The sequence below is a fragment of the Ursus americanus genome, chromosome 4, assembly GCF_024610735.1.
Source record: "Ursus americanus isolate L20-20 chromosome 4, mUrsAme1.1.p, whole genome shotgun sequence".
NCBI classification, from domain to species: Eukaryota; Metazoa; Chordata; class Mammalia; order Carnivora; family Ursidae; genus Ursus; species Ursus americanus.
Window position 1 is genome coordinate 37,262,869 of NC_142130.1, and position 16,238 is coordinate 37,279,106.

Below are 16,238 nucleotides of genomic sequence, written 5' to 3' on the forward strand. Positions count from 1 at the left end.
ATGAGATGTCGCATGCCGAGCCCCAGGCATTGAACCTCCGCTGGAGTGGATACTGGGTGACATTGGGGTCCTCATCGCTCAGCTGACCTCCCTCCCCTTTCCTACAGTCGTTTGCTATCAGTCCAACCGCGATGAGCTCCGGCGTCGCATCATCCAGTGGCTGGAAGCAGAGATTGTTCCTGATGGCTGGTTCTCTAAAGGCAGCAACTACAGTGAAACCCTAGACAAGTACTTTAAGGTAATCCAGAGTTGGGGTCAAAGACTCTTCAGCCCCAGACAAAGGGAGACTTCCTCTCCCGTCGCCTGATCACATCTTCCCATCATTCCCTGAAGCTATGACAGTTGCTTTCTGACCAGCCTGATCAGTGGGATTCCAGCAAGAGAGCCTTTGGGATCTAAAGCACATGTATATGGCCAGGTTCTATCCCCCTACCCTGTATGTATCCCCCCACCCTCTACCTCATAGAGCTGGCTGTTGATACAGAACACCTTCCGATCGCACCCAGACCCAGGCATTTCCCACCCAGTTTGACATTTCTCTAAGTCATTAACTTGCTCGTCCCCGGCCTGTAGAGCTCCTCATCATCGGAGAGGAGTCCACAGACTGGCATTCCATGGGTCCAAGATTCTTCATGAACCTGGATATTGCTTGTCCCATCACTTAGTTCAAGAGACAGGTTGTTCCAACTGGGGACAGGAGAGATGCTGCTTTGAAAAAGGTCGGAAACAGTTGTTAGCAATGAGTAGGGCTCCCATGGCACGCGGATTTCTCGGAGAGCTTGAGACACTGTTCGAAGAAGCAGTTAAGGGCACTCTTCCAGCTGAGAGACAGGAACACAGACACACACATATGTACATCACACCCAGAGATAAAAATACCACACGCAGAAGCATGCACAAGCACACACACATCCCACATACAGAGATGCACACCCCACGTAGAGACACAGCCTCCTCACAGACACACGTTCAGATACCCACACTGCCACATAAGCCAGAAGCCCCTGTTACATACAGACACACGTCTCTAGCTAGACGCCCTCAGGTGCTCGTCCACAGACGGACATGTTCTCTCGTGCCTCCAGGGCCTGCTCTCCCAGGCCGTACCCAGCCTGGGCTCAGAAGCAGCCCCAGACACACGAGGGATTTCTTGGCAGTTCTGTGGCCACCACGTGCCAAAACCAGCCTAGTCTGTGGATTCCTCTTCCTAACTGACTTTATGGACCCCACGGATGGAGAAATACTGGACTGGGTATTTGGTCATTTAGGACGTCACTTGTGTCCCTGTCTTTGGTGAGTTGTCTCTCCTGTGGCAGAAAGTATGTCTCTCTGGGTTCCAAGCATTTGAGATCGCACCTGGCGGAGAAGGCGCAGCCCTTCTCAGTCTGCCTCTGTCTCAATCCCCCGATGTTACAGAGCCCTTGGGGCAGAGGGTGGTTGCTCATCTCCAGAGAAACACGTTACAGTGCCGAGCCAGGAGAGTCGCACGGGAGCAGAAAGTAACTTGAAGAAAACGGTTTCCAGAAGCTGAGTGAGGAGCACCTGCCAGGTCGTTGGGTGCATGGACTTGGCCATGGCTGCTAAGGCCCAGGAGACCCAGGACACTCTTTCCAAGGGACCTCTTGGGACCTTATAATCATTCCAGTGGCCCCTTGGTGGCACCCTGCCTCAGGCGTCAATGGCATCTGCTATTAATTTGATTCCCAGGTACCTGGGCCCCACGCCCCCCTTGACACCTCTCCACCCGCTCTGGCACTAACTCCTCCAATAGGCTCCCTTGAGAAAGTAGCTTTCTCTAGGGCATTCTCACTCCTGACCACGAAAGCTTGATCTTGACTGACACGCACAACGCTTGCTTCTCCCAGACGCTCTGGCAGTGTCCTCTGAGAAAACAGGGGTTTCACTGTCTACTTTTTGATGATTATCGGAGTCTTGTGTGGTGCAGTCCTCAAAGGGCGATTCCTTCCCACTAGTCAAACAGCTGCCTGTTGGTGAGAGATCCGATATCTCACAGAAACTGTTTTTGAACCCGGGACTGCCCTCCAGCCCAGCTGGCATTCGTTATATCAAAATTAGTTAAGAGAAAATGTAATCAGAATTTGGCTAAGACCAAAACCAGACTCTCACTTCACCTATTGGTGCATTCATGATTTTTCCAGTGAAAGTGTAACAGACCAGTAGAGAGTGCCTGCCATGGCCACGTCATAAACATACACTCTGGACTCGTGGTGGCAGACCCCTGGTGGCCAGGGCCACAATTGGAGCCAGACTCCTTCCTCCCTTATTCTGTTATCATGTCCCCCATCACCACAGCTGCTGTGTGTGAGCGAGTGCCTGGCCTAGCCCGTCCTCTCCAAACTTGTCAGTGAGCCCCAAACATGGGTTTTGTATCACACGCCTTCCCGCCTTCCTACAATCGTAGAGTTACATAGAAGAAAAGGGTGCTACATCACGTGTACATAGAACTGGGGAAGGCAGGCATACAGAGGTACGTCCCTTTTGTCACTGGTTGGCTAAACAGAGGCCGAGTGAATTAGGTTGGTTCATGGTCCAAGATCATGCCCTCCAAGGGAAGCCCCCGGGCAGTCCAGGCTATTTCTGGGGCAAGTACCAGACGTCTGTTTTCCTGTGGATTCCACATACAGAGCTGGCCTGGGGAGGCCTGCTTGGTCCCTCCTGAGATGAGCGTGCAGGCTGGCTGGCTGGCTCTCCCCTCAGCTTCAGGCCTAGATTTTGGTCCTACTGAATGTGCGGTGTGTGCACTTAGCGCTGACTTTTGGGAGCTTCCTGGGCTGTAGTCGCAGGTTCCTGGTGCCCCCAGGTGCCATGTGGCCCCGGGTCTGCAGCCACGACTACACAGCTCCTCTTCAGTCTTGCTCTCTCATCAGGCTGTGGTGCTGCTGGGGTCTGTGAACCTTGCTTCTGTCTGTCCAGCACTTGGAACATTTCGATTCAAGAAAGTCCCACACTGCAAACAGTGACCCCTGGCCAACCTTATTTCACTTTTCTCCATTAATTAATCAGGCCTTCACAAGATGAGGGGTGGTTTCCTCAGGGTGGATGTATAGCGACTAGAGAACGTCTGAGACCTGTTGCTAGGAATTGGGACAAGAATGATGAAAAGGCACGAAGCAAGGGCTGGCATGGTTTGTATTATACATACCGTGGAAAGAGTTACAGCCTTAGAGTAGAACGCATGTGACACAGGACAGTCATGGAAGGAGAGTCCCTTCTGCCTGGAGGCCTGGACAGACTTTTCTTCCAGAAGCCCTTACACCATCCGGGGAGCCACCTTGAAAATAACATGGGAATGCTGATTATTTCCTAAGGCAGCAGGACGAGGCAGCCTAGGGAAAGAATTTTTCAAAAACATTTTCCCCCATTGGAACTATTGAGGAGAGCAGCAATACCAACTTAGAATTTGATAAGACCTTGACCTCGACACCCTCCCCCTGCAGTGGCGCCTGAGCATGTTGAAGAGGCCCAAATGGCTATGGTCTAGGTTTAGCATCTTGTCAAAGAGGGGATAATGCCTGAGCTCACTGTACCCTCACCTTGTGCTCATGGGATGTCAGCTGGGTCATGAGGACAGCCTGTGCTCTGTAAGCCAAGGACCTTGCACACGTCTGCAGTGGGGCCCCCAGCCCAGAGTTGGGCGGGGGGGCTTTGTACCATCTCTGCCTGCGGGTTATCAATTCAGGACCTTTGCTGTGACTTCTCACTGATGTGCTTGGTTAGAGGTACCAGTGTGAGTGTTAAGCATGAGAGCAGGCCAGGAAAATCAAGCAGCAAGAAATGGTCCTGTGACTCCCAGAGTGAGCTCTGAGGGTCACCTGCATTGTTGTTCCCAAGCAGCTTGTTAGAAATACACATCCTGGGCTCTGCCACAGATGCCGATTCAGAATGTTGCTGTTATATGTCCACTGAGGTTCGAGAACAGGGTATGGTGGCTGGCCTGAACCCAGATGTTACGTGGAGAATGTTTGCAGGACCATGTCAGGGATGAGGCTGCAGAGCGCCCTCAAGCACCCCAGGCTACTTGGGTAAACACAGGCCTGTGTCCCAGCTGCCCTTCTGAGCAGGGCCTGGGTTTGAAAGGCCCTTGGTGGACTCTGCCCACACACTTACACTCTCTCATCTCAGAGGGCAGGTGCCTTCTCAAGTCTTCAAGCCTTTGTTGCTGTAGCTCTGAGGACAGGGCAGGGTTGGAAAATATCAAGAGCAAGATGAACCGAAGATGGGTCAAGCTGAGTAGGAGACAGTTCTACAAAATGTTCCTGAAAAGCTCTTCATCCCCTTTCTAGAACGTTGATAATGGTGACTCTCACTTGGACTCCAGTGAATTACTGAAATTTGTGGAGCAGAATGAAACTGCCATCAACATCACTACCTATGCAGACCAGGAGAACAACAAGCTGCTTAGGTGAGTGGAGTTGAGGGGTCAGGGAGTCGTCCACGAGGCGAAGGCTGGACAGGAAGGAGCCAGGAATTCTGTCCTGGTCTACTGTGTGAACATGATGAACTAATATATTGAGCACCCCTGGTATCTGATCAAATAGTTATTGTTTTTAGCCAGAACTTGCAAGCAATAGAATGTAATCTTAAAATAAATTACCAAGGTCACATCAGAGCAAAAGTGTTTCTGAGTATTGTGGGTAATGTTTTCATGGTTAATTTTCTGAAGGAATTACATTATTGTGTTACTTAACCACAAGTCTAAAATAGCTTTGTTCTGATTTTAAGATAATTGGTGCTATTTCACATAAAGAACTCTAATTGTGACAAATGAGAGCATGCCCCTGTCCTTTTCTCATATTATTCCGGAGTAAATATTAATAAACCCCTGAGAAACTTCTGGTGTGGTTCCAGTACATCAGAAAGAATTAAAAATAGAAACAGCACCTCCTTTGTTCAGAAGAAATAGAAAGCATGAAGTCCAGATTCTAGAATGATTCTTTCTCAGTAATAGTCCACGACCTTACAGTATAACATCTGAAAATCCTTCATATTTTGATAACTTGAAATTAGATAATATTTTACAAATTCAATGTTTGATCTTCCTAACATCCCAGTGAAGAAGGGCTCCCTGTCCTCATTTTACAGATGAGAAAACAGGCTCAGAAAAGTTGAAGAGCTAGCTCAAGGCCATTTGGGTAGGAAGTGATGGAACCAGGGTTCAAATCCAGGCCAAGGGGATCATGAGGGAACTGGAGTTCCATAAAACTTTTCTGAACACACGTTTATCTTTCTAGAATAGTGATACTGACGATGCCTGCTTGAACTCCATCACACATTCCATTCCTATCATCTATTCATCTCCCTTCTGTTTTGATTTCCCCAGTTTAGTTGACTTAACCAATACCACGGGGAAAGGCAATTGCTCATAGAAGGTGCATAGGCAGTGAGAACATTTGTCAATCAAAGTGGACAAAACCATTCAGGGAACTTCAGTCTTCTTGGGAGGGACATTTGAACAGTGTGAATGATCCGACATCAAGTATAACAAAGAAAAGTTGGGTGCTCACGGGAGTCAGGATGGATGATGCTTGTGGGGAGGCAGTGCAGAAGGTCCTCAATTAACTGTCCCCAAGTGTATGTGATCCCAATGCTTAGTTCCTTTCTGTGGGAGTGAAGCTGAGGTCTTGCTGACACATTTCCGCTGTGTTTTGTTCCAGAGGGCTCTGTGTTGATGCTCTCATTGAACTGTCTGACGAAAATGCTGACTGGAAACTCAGCTTCCAAGAGTTCCTCAAGTGCCTCAACCCAACCTTCAATCCTCCAGAGAAGAGTATGCTTAACCTAAGAAATACAGAGTTGTAGGGAATGGTGGGAGGGGCGGGGGGCTTTGGGAAAGGCCAAGATAGAGAGACTTGATGGAATTTTCCAGAGCTTGCTAAGAAAATTCCCTTCCACCATTCTAGACTGGGCCTTAACCCGTCACCTACATGCTGAGGTTAGGGTCCAAAAATTTTTGGATCGATGGGTTCATTTACCCAGATATGTGGTCTCTGAAGGATAACCAGAAGCAGGCCTTGTCTGGGAAAGGGGTAAAGTGCACAGACAGTAGCCAGCATGTCCTGTCCCGCCCTCACCCTAAACTGTTGCCCCTTATTTCCGGTCCCAACAGAGTGTGCCCTGGAGGATGAGACGTATGCAGATGGAGCAGAGACCGAGGTGGACTGTAACCGTTGCGTCTGTGCCTGCGGAAACTGGGTCTGCACAGCCATGACCTGCGATGGTGAGCTGTCCCTCAGGCAGAAGGGAGGAACAGTGGGGAGAGAGCTTTCTTTGTGAACTCAACATAGAAGTCAGGGTGGGGATGATGGAGAGGAGTACGGTGGCCAGGAGCGAGGAAACTGGGGAACAAATAACAGACTCCAATTGTAGTGTCAGCATCGAGGGCAAAGCACTTCTGCCAGATGCATTAAGTTCAATACTCACTCCAGAGGCTTGGCAGAAGAGAGGTTTAAGATGCAGGGTAAGATCAAACGTTGATATGAGATTGGAATAATAATAGTAATAATAATAATGAAAGCAAATACTTAGAGCTGCGTGCCAGGCATTCTTCTACGCACTTTACATATTAACCCACGTAATTCTTATGACAGCTTAGGAAATGCTCTATGTAAAAGACTCAGGTGGTTGGAAGACAAAATGACTCCTCCTTGCCATCCATACCCAGCAGAAAAAGGAGAAATGTTCATAGGCCCTATTTGAATTAACAGACTTGGGTAATTCCTTAAGGAAAAAAAAAAAGTTGAGACATGGTCAGGGTGGGTTGGGAAGATAGAGATGTCAGAGAAAGTTTGGGGGACTAGTGCAGAAACCACATGGCACGTTGGAATGATGCCAAAGATCAAAAAAACCTCTTGAATTGGAGCCAGGTCATAGGAAAAAACAGGCACCATTCAGATCAGAGGAAAGACAGAGGGTGAAGCCAGGTCTAGAATGGAGAGTCACACTGGGTTTGAGAAGAAAGATCAGTTGGTAGGAACCAAGCCCAAAATTTACAGGGGGTGATTAGATGGGGTGAATTTAAAAGTATATCTTAAAAAAACTGAGACAAGAAAGAACAGGCTGGTCTTAGGATCATGTTCACGAAGGTCAGGTAAGATGGTAACTGGAAGACAGAGGTCAAGGACCCAGAAGAGGTAGTTCTCGATAAGAAGCCCAGGCAGCAGCAACAGTACAAATGGAACTCAGTCCTACCAGGGGATCCCTAGTCTCTCACTGCCCACGACCAAGTCTCTTCTCAGTGTGGGAAGGCAAGAAGCCAACACCACTCCAGAGACAAATGGAAGAGCCGGAAGAGGCTGTTTAGAAACTAGAAATCCTAGAAGTTGCTGGAAGTCAAAACTAAGTCAGTGTAGCCAGGCTAAGCACACAGTAGCTATTGAAGCCAAGAGAGGACATCTCAAAACACTACCCAAGCTGCCTCAATCAGGAAGCATCCCATGTTTATCTCCCCCAAACCCCCTATGGTAGCTCTCTACACGTAACTGCGCCTGGTCTGGCTTTGTAAGGGCAGCCATCCATTTCTAAGACATGGGCAGTCGTTGAATAGCTGGTTTACAGAGTAAGCGTGATCATCTGGAAAATAAACCCCATCACGTGCATCAGACAAAACCCAAATGATCGCATTTCCACAGGCAGGCTGGAAGGCTTGTCCTCCTTCTCTGGATGGCCCAGGTCCACGGCCCTCTGTGGGTATAAAGAGCCCCGGGGATGTGGGTGCCCCAAGGTGAGCCTGTCTTGATGTGTGGGCCATGGATTTGAGAGGACATCGTAATGCCTCAGCATTACAAAGTCAGTACCTGAAAGGTAGTCTGGTCTTAGATCATAAACCCCAAAGGAGCAAAGAAAAAGGGGCATCAAGATGTGAAACCAGGTGGAGCCAGAACTGGGGGAAGCGGCCGTGAGGGGCAGATCAATGCCCAACTTGAGAAGGGGACGGTGGAGCGGTGTTTCCTCACAGAGAACACTGCGCACAGTAAATGTACGGATTGCATCCCAGACCTACCAAAGCAGAATCCACAAAAGGGCAGCTTGGGAACCTACATTTTTAGGATGTACTCTATGATTTTTTTTTCAGTCACCCTGTAAAATTGGGAAACATTGCTAGACGCAGTGGTTATCAACCCTGGCTGTGCATTAGAATTACCTAGAGTCTTTATAAAATCCTGGTGCCCAACAACAGCTAAACCAGAATCTAAAAGTAGAATTTAAACAATTGTGTCTCAAAAAGTTCTGTAGGACATTTTGTGGGGGTGGCACAGTTGAGAATCACTGGCCCAGAGGATCTGCTGAGTCCAGACCCAGGCACTCCCCCTCTCTTTCCCTGCAGGCCCGCCCCTGGCATGGCTGCACTGGAGCAGGGGCGGAGCAGAGGCCGGAGGAGAGTGAAGGAGATTGCTTTGTTCACTGTGTGTTACTTTGAAGGTGTCCATGGCACTGGGACACTTCGTATTCACAGAAATGCAGGCAGTTCACCGTTCCTTCCATAGGTTAAATGGGAGAGGAGATTGAGAGCCTAAAAGGTAGCTGTTGGTGGGATCCTGAACTGGCTTCCCTCAGAGACCACTGCTCTGAGCTTTGAGTCTTCTTGCAGGAAAGAATCAGAAGGGGGCCCAGACCCAGACAGAGGAGGAGATGACCAGATATGTCCAGGAGCTCCAGAAGCACCAGGTGAGTAGTAGCCTCCATGCTGGCTCAGGTTCTGCCTCCACCAGTAGGCCCTTCCACCATTCAGATATTGCCGCATGCTCCAGGAGACCAAGGAGCCGCTCTGGTCCGTACAGTAGTCCTGAACGGTAAACCCGCAGTATCAAACCATGATATCGACAGTTCCCTGATGGAGTCCCTCCCGGGTCCAGCAGGTCCCGGCAGATATTGGTTATGACGCGGTAAATTGCTTTATGGGTAAGAATAAGGCAGGTGGTGATCTGCAAATGGGTTGGCAGTGGTTTTCAAATGAGCAGGGTCTAAAACAGTGTTACCGTTTCCTGTCACGAGCAGTGCCCAGACCCAAAGACTAGGAGCTCCTTGGGGGCAATGAGCAGGAAATTAGTGAATGTGGACCATAGCAGAAAGGATTTCAGTTAAATGCCAAGCTGGTTAGAAAATAGCCTGGGATTGACAAACCCGGAGAACTTAGAGGTTCTACTCCCTGGAGACTTGAGAAGATAATAAATAAGAATTCTGTTCCGGTTCTGTGTCATTAAGTTGAAGGCCTTCCTGGGGAAAAGGCTCTTGGCAGAATAGTGATTCACTGACGTACTCTGGTAAGGGCTGGAGAGAAAACACGGCTCTGCGGGCTCTAAGGGCCGGTCTTCCCGCTGGTTTACCATGTAGTTAACAAAGGATATTGTGCATCATGTCAGCTGTCTGCGGCCTGGGTCTGGTATACCAGCCTTCTCTCTGACTTAAGTTCGGAGGGACTGTAACAGTCGTAAGAGCTCCTCAACTACTGAGATGAAATATTTGACTTGAAAATAATTATTAATAGTTAAGTGCTCAAAAATAATAATTGCTCATATTTATTGATGGTTTTTTATATGCATTTTGTCATTATTGTCATGATAACATAGAAACCTCATGTCAGTTTTTTAAGCCAAAGCAGAAGCTTCTAGCCTTTTGTTTTTCCATATTTCATCAGCCTTGAGTCTCCAGACGAGTCCGACCACATAAAAGAAAAAAAGAACTTAATAGGAATTCCTTTCCTCTAGGGTGGGGAAATGATCAGAGTAGACAGTGGGGAGTGAATTATAATAGCTAACATTTTTATGCGTTTTATGTGAGTTCCCTCAGAAAGCAGACGCTAAGGCAAGGACTCGAGTACAAATAGTTGATTTAGCAATCCTAGGAGACACCAGAAGGGGAGTTGGGAAGCAAGCCCAGGACGGGAAGGAAGCAATAAAGAGTGTATGTCCAAGCGTGTTACCACTGGGGGCGTGGGGAGCTTAGTCCTGCTGTGGAGGGCTGGGACCAGAGTTCCCACGCCTGAGGGGGAACGGAGCAAGAGTATTCCTCCACAAACTCCCAGCCGCCATTGGCGAGCACTGCCACCAGCAGCACAAATTCCCTGGCATCTCTGGCCTGCCAACGTGTGTGGGCAGAGCAGGCTCCAGCAGCCAGGGAATGTCTTGGGCAAAGAGGTGCAGGTGCTGGCAGGAAGAAGCCACGCCAGTGTTCTGAAATGCTGAAGGGGCTACGGATGGGAGACCAACAGTGTCTGCTAGATGCCAGGCATTGCTTTTTATTTCCTAATTAATTTTTTATTGAGATATAATTTATATACCATAAAATTTGCCCTTTTAAAGTATACAATCCAGTGGTTTTTAGTATATTCACTAGATTATCAGCCATCACTACTGCCTAATTCCAGAACATTTTCATTATCCCAGAAAGAAACCCCAGGCCCATTATAAGTGACTCCACATTCTCTCTTCTCCCAGCCCCTGGCAAGCACTTATCTACTTTCTAACTCTCAGGTTTGCCTATTCTGGACATATACAAATGGAATCATACACTATATGGCATTTTCTGTGTGACTTCTTTCACCGGCATAGTGTGTTCAAGGCCTATCCTTGTTATGGCATTAGTCAGTACCTCATTCCTTTTCATGGCTACATAACATTCCATTGTATGGATTTGCCACATTTTCTATGTCTGTTCAGCAGCTGTTAGATATTTTGGTGGTTTCTCCTTTTTGGCTATGATGAATAATGCTGCTGTGAACATTCTTGTTCAAGTTTGGTTTTGTGTGGACATATGTTTTCAGGTCTCTTGGGTATACACCTAGGAGCACAATTGCTGGATCGTATGGTAACTCTGTGGTTAATCTTCTGAGGAGCTGCCAGGCTGTTTTCCAAGTGGCTGTACCATTTTACATCCAAGCCAGCAGTGTTCCTATTTTTCCACAAACTCACCGCATTTGTCATTGTCCATTATGTGTTATTTTAGCCAGCCCAGTGGATGTGAAGTGGCATCTCGTTGTCGTTTTGACTTGCATTTCCCTAATGACTAATGGTGTCAAACATTTTCTCATGGGCTTACTGGCCATAAGTAAGAATGGCTTCTTCGGAGAAATGTGACATGTTGTAAGAGGTGGTGCTTTATTACCCTCATTTTGTAATGAAGACATTGAGGCACAGTTTTCATAATATGCCCGAAGTCCCCCAGAAAGCACATCCCTGACTGAAGTTCAGACAGTCCGCCTCCGGAGCCTGTTGCTCTTAACCCCGCTCTGGGCTGGGATTTTTGGAACATCTTGTAGCACTTGCGTTTAGTATCTTTTCCTTTATCTTTAAAAGGGGGATAATCATGTCTGACCCGTGGTTTCATAGGTGTTCAAATGGGCTCAGCTCTTAATTCAGTGACAGTCCCTATGGGACCATGTCAAAAAGAAGACATGATCTTTCCCCTCAGGTTGTTTTCATCCACAGAAGAGACAGACGAGTAAACAGAACTAAAATTTAGCAGAAGCATGTCTCTCTCTGTCAATGCCATATAAAATCTTGAGGACTAGATAGATGCCAGTGATTTTTTTTTTTATAATTCACAATGCTTATTTTCTCCTGCTTCTCAAAGGAAACAGTTGAAAAGACCAAGAAAATGAGCACCAAAGAGATCTAAAGAGGAGGCACCCGGGAAGGGTGTCCAGAGCCTGGCACCTTCTCTTCTACTTCAGTGCTGAGTCCAGTATCCGCAAGTGTCTGCTACAATCGCCCAATCACCAGTATTTGCTTGTATAGCAATGAGTTTTAATTTTGTCTATTTGTTTTGCAATAAAGGAAATGGGGGTGGCTGGCTAGGAGGGGAAGGGCCATAGCCTTCATTTCTAGAAGTGCTTCGAGAGAAACTGTAAGTGGTGCTCAGGGGCTGGAGACAAGGAAACTGCATCAGGGTTGGGAGAGGAGCAGACCCGGATCTGGACCCAGATCTGAACCACAGTCTGCCACAGCTATCAACATGCTGCAGGGAGTGCAGCAATGCCGGCCAGGGCTTTGCAGGCCGCCCCGGAGGGGGGTTGGGGACGCTCAGTGGAGAGGGCCGCATTCTGCGTGCAGCCCTTCTTGCGCCATCAGCATAGTTGACCTCCGGCATCCGTGCTTCTCACGGCCCCAACCACTGGCTCCAGATACACAGCCATCCTTCTAGTTACCTGGTGTCCCTCAGACTTGGGAGTTTCCGGGAGGGTACACACAAATGATGCAGATACTTGTCTACTTTGAGCCCCTGAGAGACCTAACCAAATTTTTAAAATACTTTTTACCAAAGGTGCTATTTTTCTGTAAAACTTTTTTTGGCAAGTTGACTTCATTCTTCGATTATTATCATTATATTATTGTTGTTTTTTAATATTTTATTTTCTTGACTAGAAATTAAGCTTTTGTAATTATTTTTCAGTAGTCCTACCATTTCAGAGGTGGGAGAGTTTGGGGTTCTTTCTGGTGCAGGGACCGCTGTAACCCAGACTCCGCCCACCCTGCCACATGTTAGATGCAGCCCAGAGTTTGGTCCCCCTGGCTTCCAGTGGATCAGCAATCTGCCAGTGGGTGCCTCAGACAGAAGCCAGGGGAATACAAGCATCTCCATACAAAGCTTTCAAGGTCCAAAAGCTAATTTGTTTCCATTTATTCTGATACGTTCATGCAAATCAGTATTCCCAAGGATGGAAACAAGTGCAGCCAAGCAAGGCTTAGATATGTGTGCCTATCAATATGCTCCTTGATCCACCACTAACTAGGAGAGTGACTTTGGCCCTGTCTTTTCCTATTTCTGGGCCTCGGTTTCCTCTGTAAGCAAGTAGGAATGCATTAACCTTTCAATTTGATAAATTATAAATTCTGTGGTTCTGATAATTGGTCCAGAAAAATACAGGTTCCTATGATTTTCCTTCTCCTTAGGATAAATGAAACCTTACTGTTACAACAAAAGGGTTAGACGGCCAAAAACAAGATGCCCAAATCTGACCTCAGTCCAGATGGCTGCCCAGGTTGTTCTGTGACGTAGAGCCCTCTCGGTAAAGTCTTTCCAGGAAGAGAACGGGAAAGAGAACCACTCCACTTTGCCTTCGCTTTTGCACTCCCTTCTTAAATCTTCTTGGAAACAGAAAAGCTTTACCTTTCAAAATGAGGACAAAAGATGGTTTCACATTTTAGGAGACGGGGCATGGAAATGGAGTCTTCAAACTGTGACTGGGAAGAAGTCCATCATTCCTATCTTTTGGACTCTGTGCTTATTAACCCCACTATTTACCATGTTGAAGATGCACTTGAAACAACAAAGATTGAACACTTGACATAAGATCTCATTTTCAGAAAGCAGATTACAGACCATGCGAGGGAAATTAGGTAGATTGCACTGCCCAGGCGACTCTGAGAAAGTTGTGCTTGAATGTGGAGTCCCTTCTAAACAAGTTTGCTTGTTCTCCTTTGGAAGGAGAACATTCCCTTTTGTTTAGAATTCTCAGCTTTTATATACAGCCCATTTAAAAGCTGCCTTCGAGCCCCACTTGTGCACGCTGAAACGCACCTTCCTGTCCAGTCACCTCGGAGAACTCCCAACAGCACACCTTGATTGAGTTTTGCCAGCCCTTGGACCCTGAGGGAGAGGGCAGGAATACCAGTTTGCTTAAAGCAAGAAGCCAGAGTGTCTCCTCACCAGTTACATTCAGGACAGTGGTTGCCATCTAAGACTACCCTACCCTGCAACATGGAATTCCCAAGAGCTAATCTGCATTCCTCCTGTAAATAGGGCCGCCATTGTCTGCACCATAGAATCTCACAATATGATGACCATTCATGGAAAGCTGCTAAATAGCCTAGTTTGGGGAGTCTTGCATAGAGCTTTGCATGGAGCAAATAGGATTAAACCAGCTTCCATTCCTCCAGCTCTCTACAAGCACAGGGCTTAGACTGCAAGCTTCCTTGGGCTTTCTCAGTGCTTATATGATTTTATTAACCTATTACGGTGTCTGTTAAGATTCAGTGTTCATGGAAACCTTCTCACATGCCATGACTCTGGACTCCATCACTGTTTTTGGAAAGCAGGGCTCCTCCACCTGCTAATAAGCCCATGTGGACAAATCCGAATGTCTTTCCTTTACACTTAAGTTTTTAAATAATCAAATTTCAAGAAGCAGTTTGAACTGGTTTCTGTTGCCTATGTGTTTGTGAAATGTATTTGTATTAGTAAGCTTCCATATTGCATTTAACTTGTTTTTGTAACTCCTGATTCTCCCCCCCCCCCTTTTTTGGATACTATTAATAAATAAAGAAATTAAAATAGTCATTGTATTGTTTTCCTCCCCCCCCCAATTAAGACCAAATAAAGTTATGAGAACATTAACCATTTACCTCATAGAAGTGGATTTGGCCTCCAGAAGCCTTAAAAGAGGCCTTGAAGAGTTTCTCCTAATAAAATCTGGGACTGCCATTGGGAGGGCAAGTTTACTCAGGGACCGATAGAGCAAGTTGATTCAAACGAATCCTAGACGGTGGGTCTGGAGTAGGAAGTGACGAGAAGTCAAGAAGCATTCCTACACTGGGAAGAGATTAAACTAAACGGCTCCTAAAGCCCTGAAGGGCTTATGAGACTGGAATGACACCGTGAGGCTGGCTGCGGGTGAAACCGAGAAGCCGAGTAAAGCTACAAAGTGACACAGGGAGCCAGGCTCTCACCGGACAGCCTCCGTGGCTTTCACCCGATATATGTCCCATAAAGATAAACATTTCTGAGTGAAGTGAATGTTGGCTGGTTAAAACCCTCTGTTCTCCATCTTGGAGACACATGACCAATACTTGCTTTCTACCTCCCTGTCCAAGTCTTACAGCTATTGTGCACTCCATACTCCCAATAATTCTGTCCTCCAAAAGAGCTCATTCTATTAGTCCTATGTGGAGAAGCCTTGCCGCTCTAAACTTACAGCCAGATCACCTTGACTGGATGTGGGGTATTACTCAAATGCTGATCAAACACTAAAAGGCAATCTCTGGTAATGTTATTGCTGTAGATTACTGGTCTCACTAATCAATTTGGTTCTTCCGATTTTTATTTTCAGAATGGAATTTTAAACCAAATTTGAAGAGTACCTTGTCCACAACCACTTTTAAATCCTGGCTGGCCTCTCCCAATCTTCTACCATGCTCTGGGAACACTGCTATTACAGTATGTATGCGTTAGGAAGTGAAAATGTATTTAAAATAGTCTGGGGGCGCCCGGGTGGCTCAGTCAGTTAAGCGTCTGTCTTCAGCTCAGGTCATGATCCCAGGGTCCTGGGCTGGAGCCCTGCATCCGTTCTCTGCTCAGCGGGGAGCCTGCTTCTCCCTCTGCCTCTGCCTGCTGCTTCCCCTCTTTGTGTGCGCTCTCTCTCTCTCTGTCAAATAAATAAAATCTTTTTAAAAATGAAAATAGCCTGAAAGAAACTTCATTCAAATGGTAATTTTCCTATAATCAAAATGTAATATTATGAGTTGTGCAAATTAATACAAATTAATTAGCTTTAGTTTTAGAGCACCTGTATCAAGTCCCCATCAGTCCTCTCAAATTACCTCTGAAATAAGTGGAAGGAGGGAGGAAAGAAAAAGAATGAATGAGTGCATATCTCCAAGCAGATGCCATCAGAGCTGTGGAGTAAACCCAACATGGATGTGGGACGTGAAGACAGGAAAGCAGGGCTGCTGCTGCTGGGGACTGTGCCCTGAGAGAACACAGGAGACATCATGCCGCTGCCCTAATGAGAGGGTCTTCCTGCCAAGAAAAGTTAATTTTATAATTATGTAACACATCTCTTATTGAAAAAGTAATAGATGCACATGGGGAAAAAAATTAAGTTGTATCAGAGAAAATACAATCAAAAGATCCATCCTCTTAGAGGGTGTGGACATTTATAAATTTGCTTAGAATTACCAATTGTCCCTCAAAGAAGTTGCACCCATTTACATTCACACCAAAAATACAGACACCGATGTCTATTTACCTGTATTTTTTCAAGCACTGTGTCTTTATTTTTTTTTTTTAAAGATTTTTTATTTATTTATGTGACAGAGAGACAGCCAGCGAGAGAGGGAACACAGCAGGGGGAGTGGGAGAGGAAGAAGCAGGCTCCCAGCGGAGGAGCCTGATGTGGGACTCGATCCCGGATCGCCAGGATCACGCCCTGAGCCGAAGGCAGACGCTTTAACGACTGCGCTACTCAGGTGCCCCAAGCACTGTGTCTTTAAATTTCGGGCCTC

The 16,238-nt window shown here is 46.8% G+C and overlaps 1 protein-coding gene across 2 annotated transcripts in view; it reads left to right on the forward strand.

The window, feature by feature from the left end:
* The window catches only part of FSTL1 (follistatin like 1), a 53,624-nt gene extending 38,403 nt beyond the window's left edge, over window positions 1-15,221 (forward strand). The window contains exons 6-11 of one of the 2 annotated variants that reach the window (XM_087861604.1): window positions 108-238; window positions 4,305-4,423; window positions 5,676-5,788; window positions 6,128-6,238; window positions 8,609-8,685; window positions 15,065-15,221. In XM_087861604.1, coding sequence (XP_087717730.1) covers window positions 108-238; window positions 4,305-4,423; window positions 5,676-5,788; window positions 6,128-6,238; window positions 8,609-8,685; window positions 15,065-15,088 — 575 coding nt within the window. In that variant the 3' untranslated portion in view covers window positions 15,089-15,221. Of the gene's footprint in view, window positions 1-107; window positions 239-4,304; window positions 4,424-5,675; window positions 5,789-6,127; window positions 6,239-8,608; window positions 8,686-11,589; window positions 14,296-15,064 lie in introns of those variants that run through there. The other variant, XM_045785088.2, reaches the window with a different exon arrangement.
* The last annotated feature ends 1,017 nt before the right edge of the window (window positions 15,222-16,238 follow it).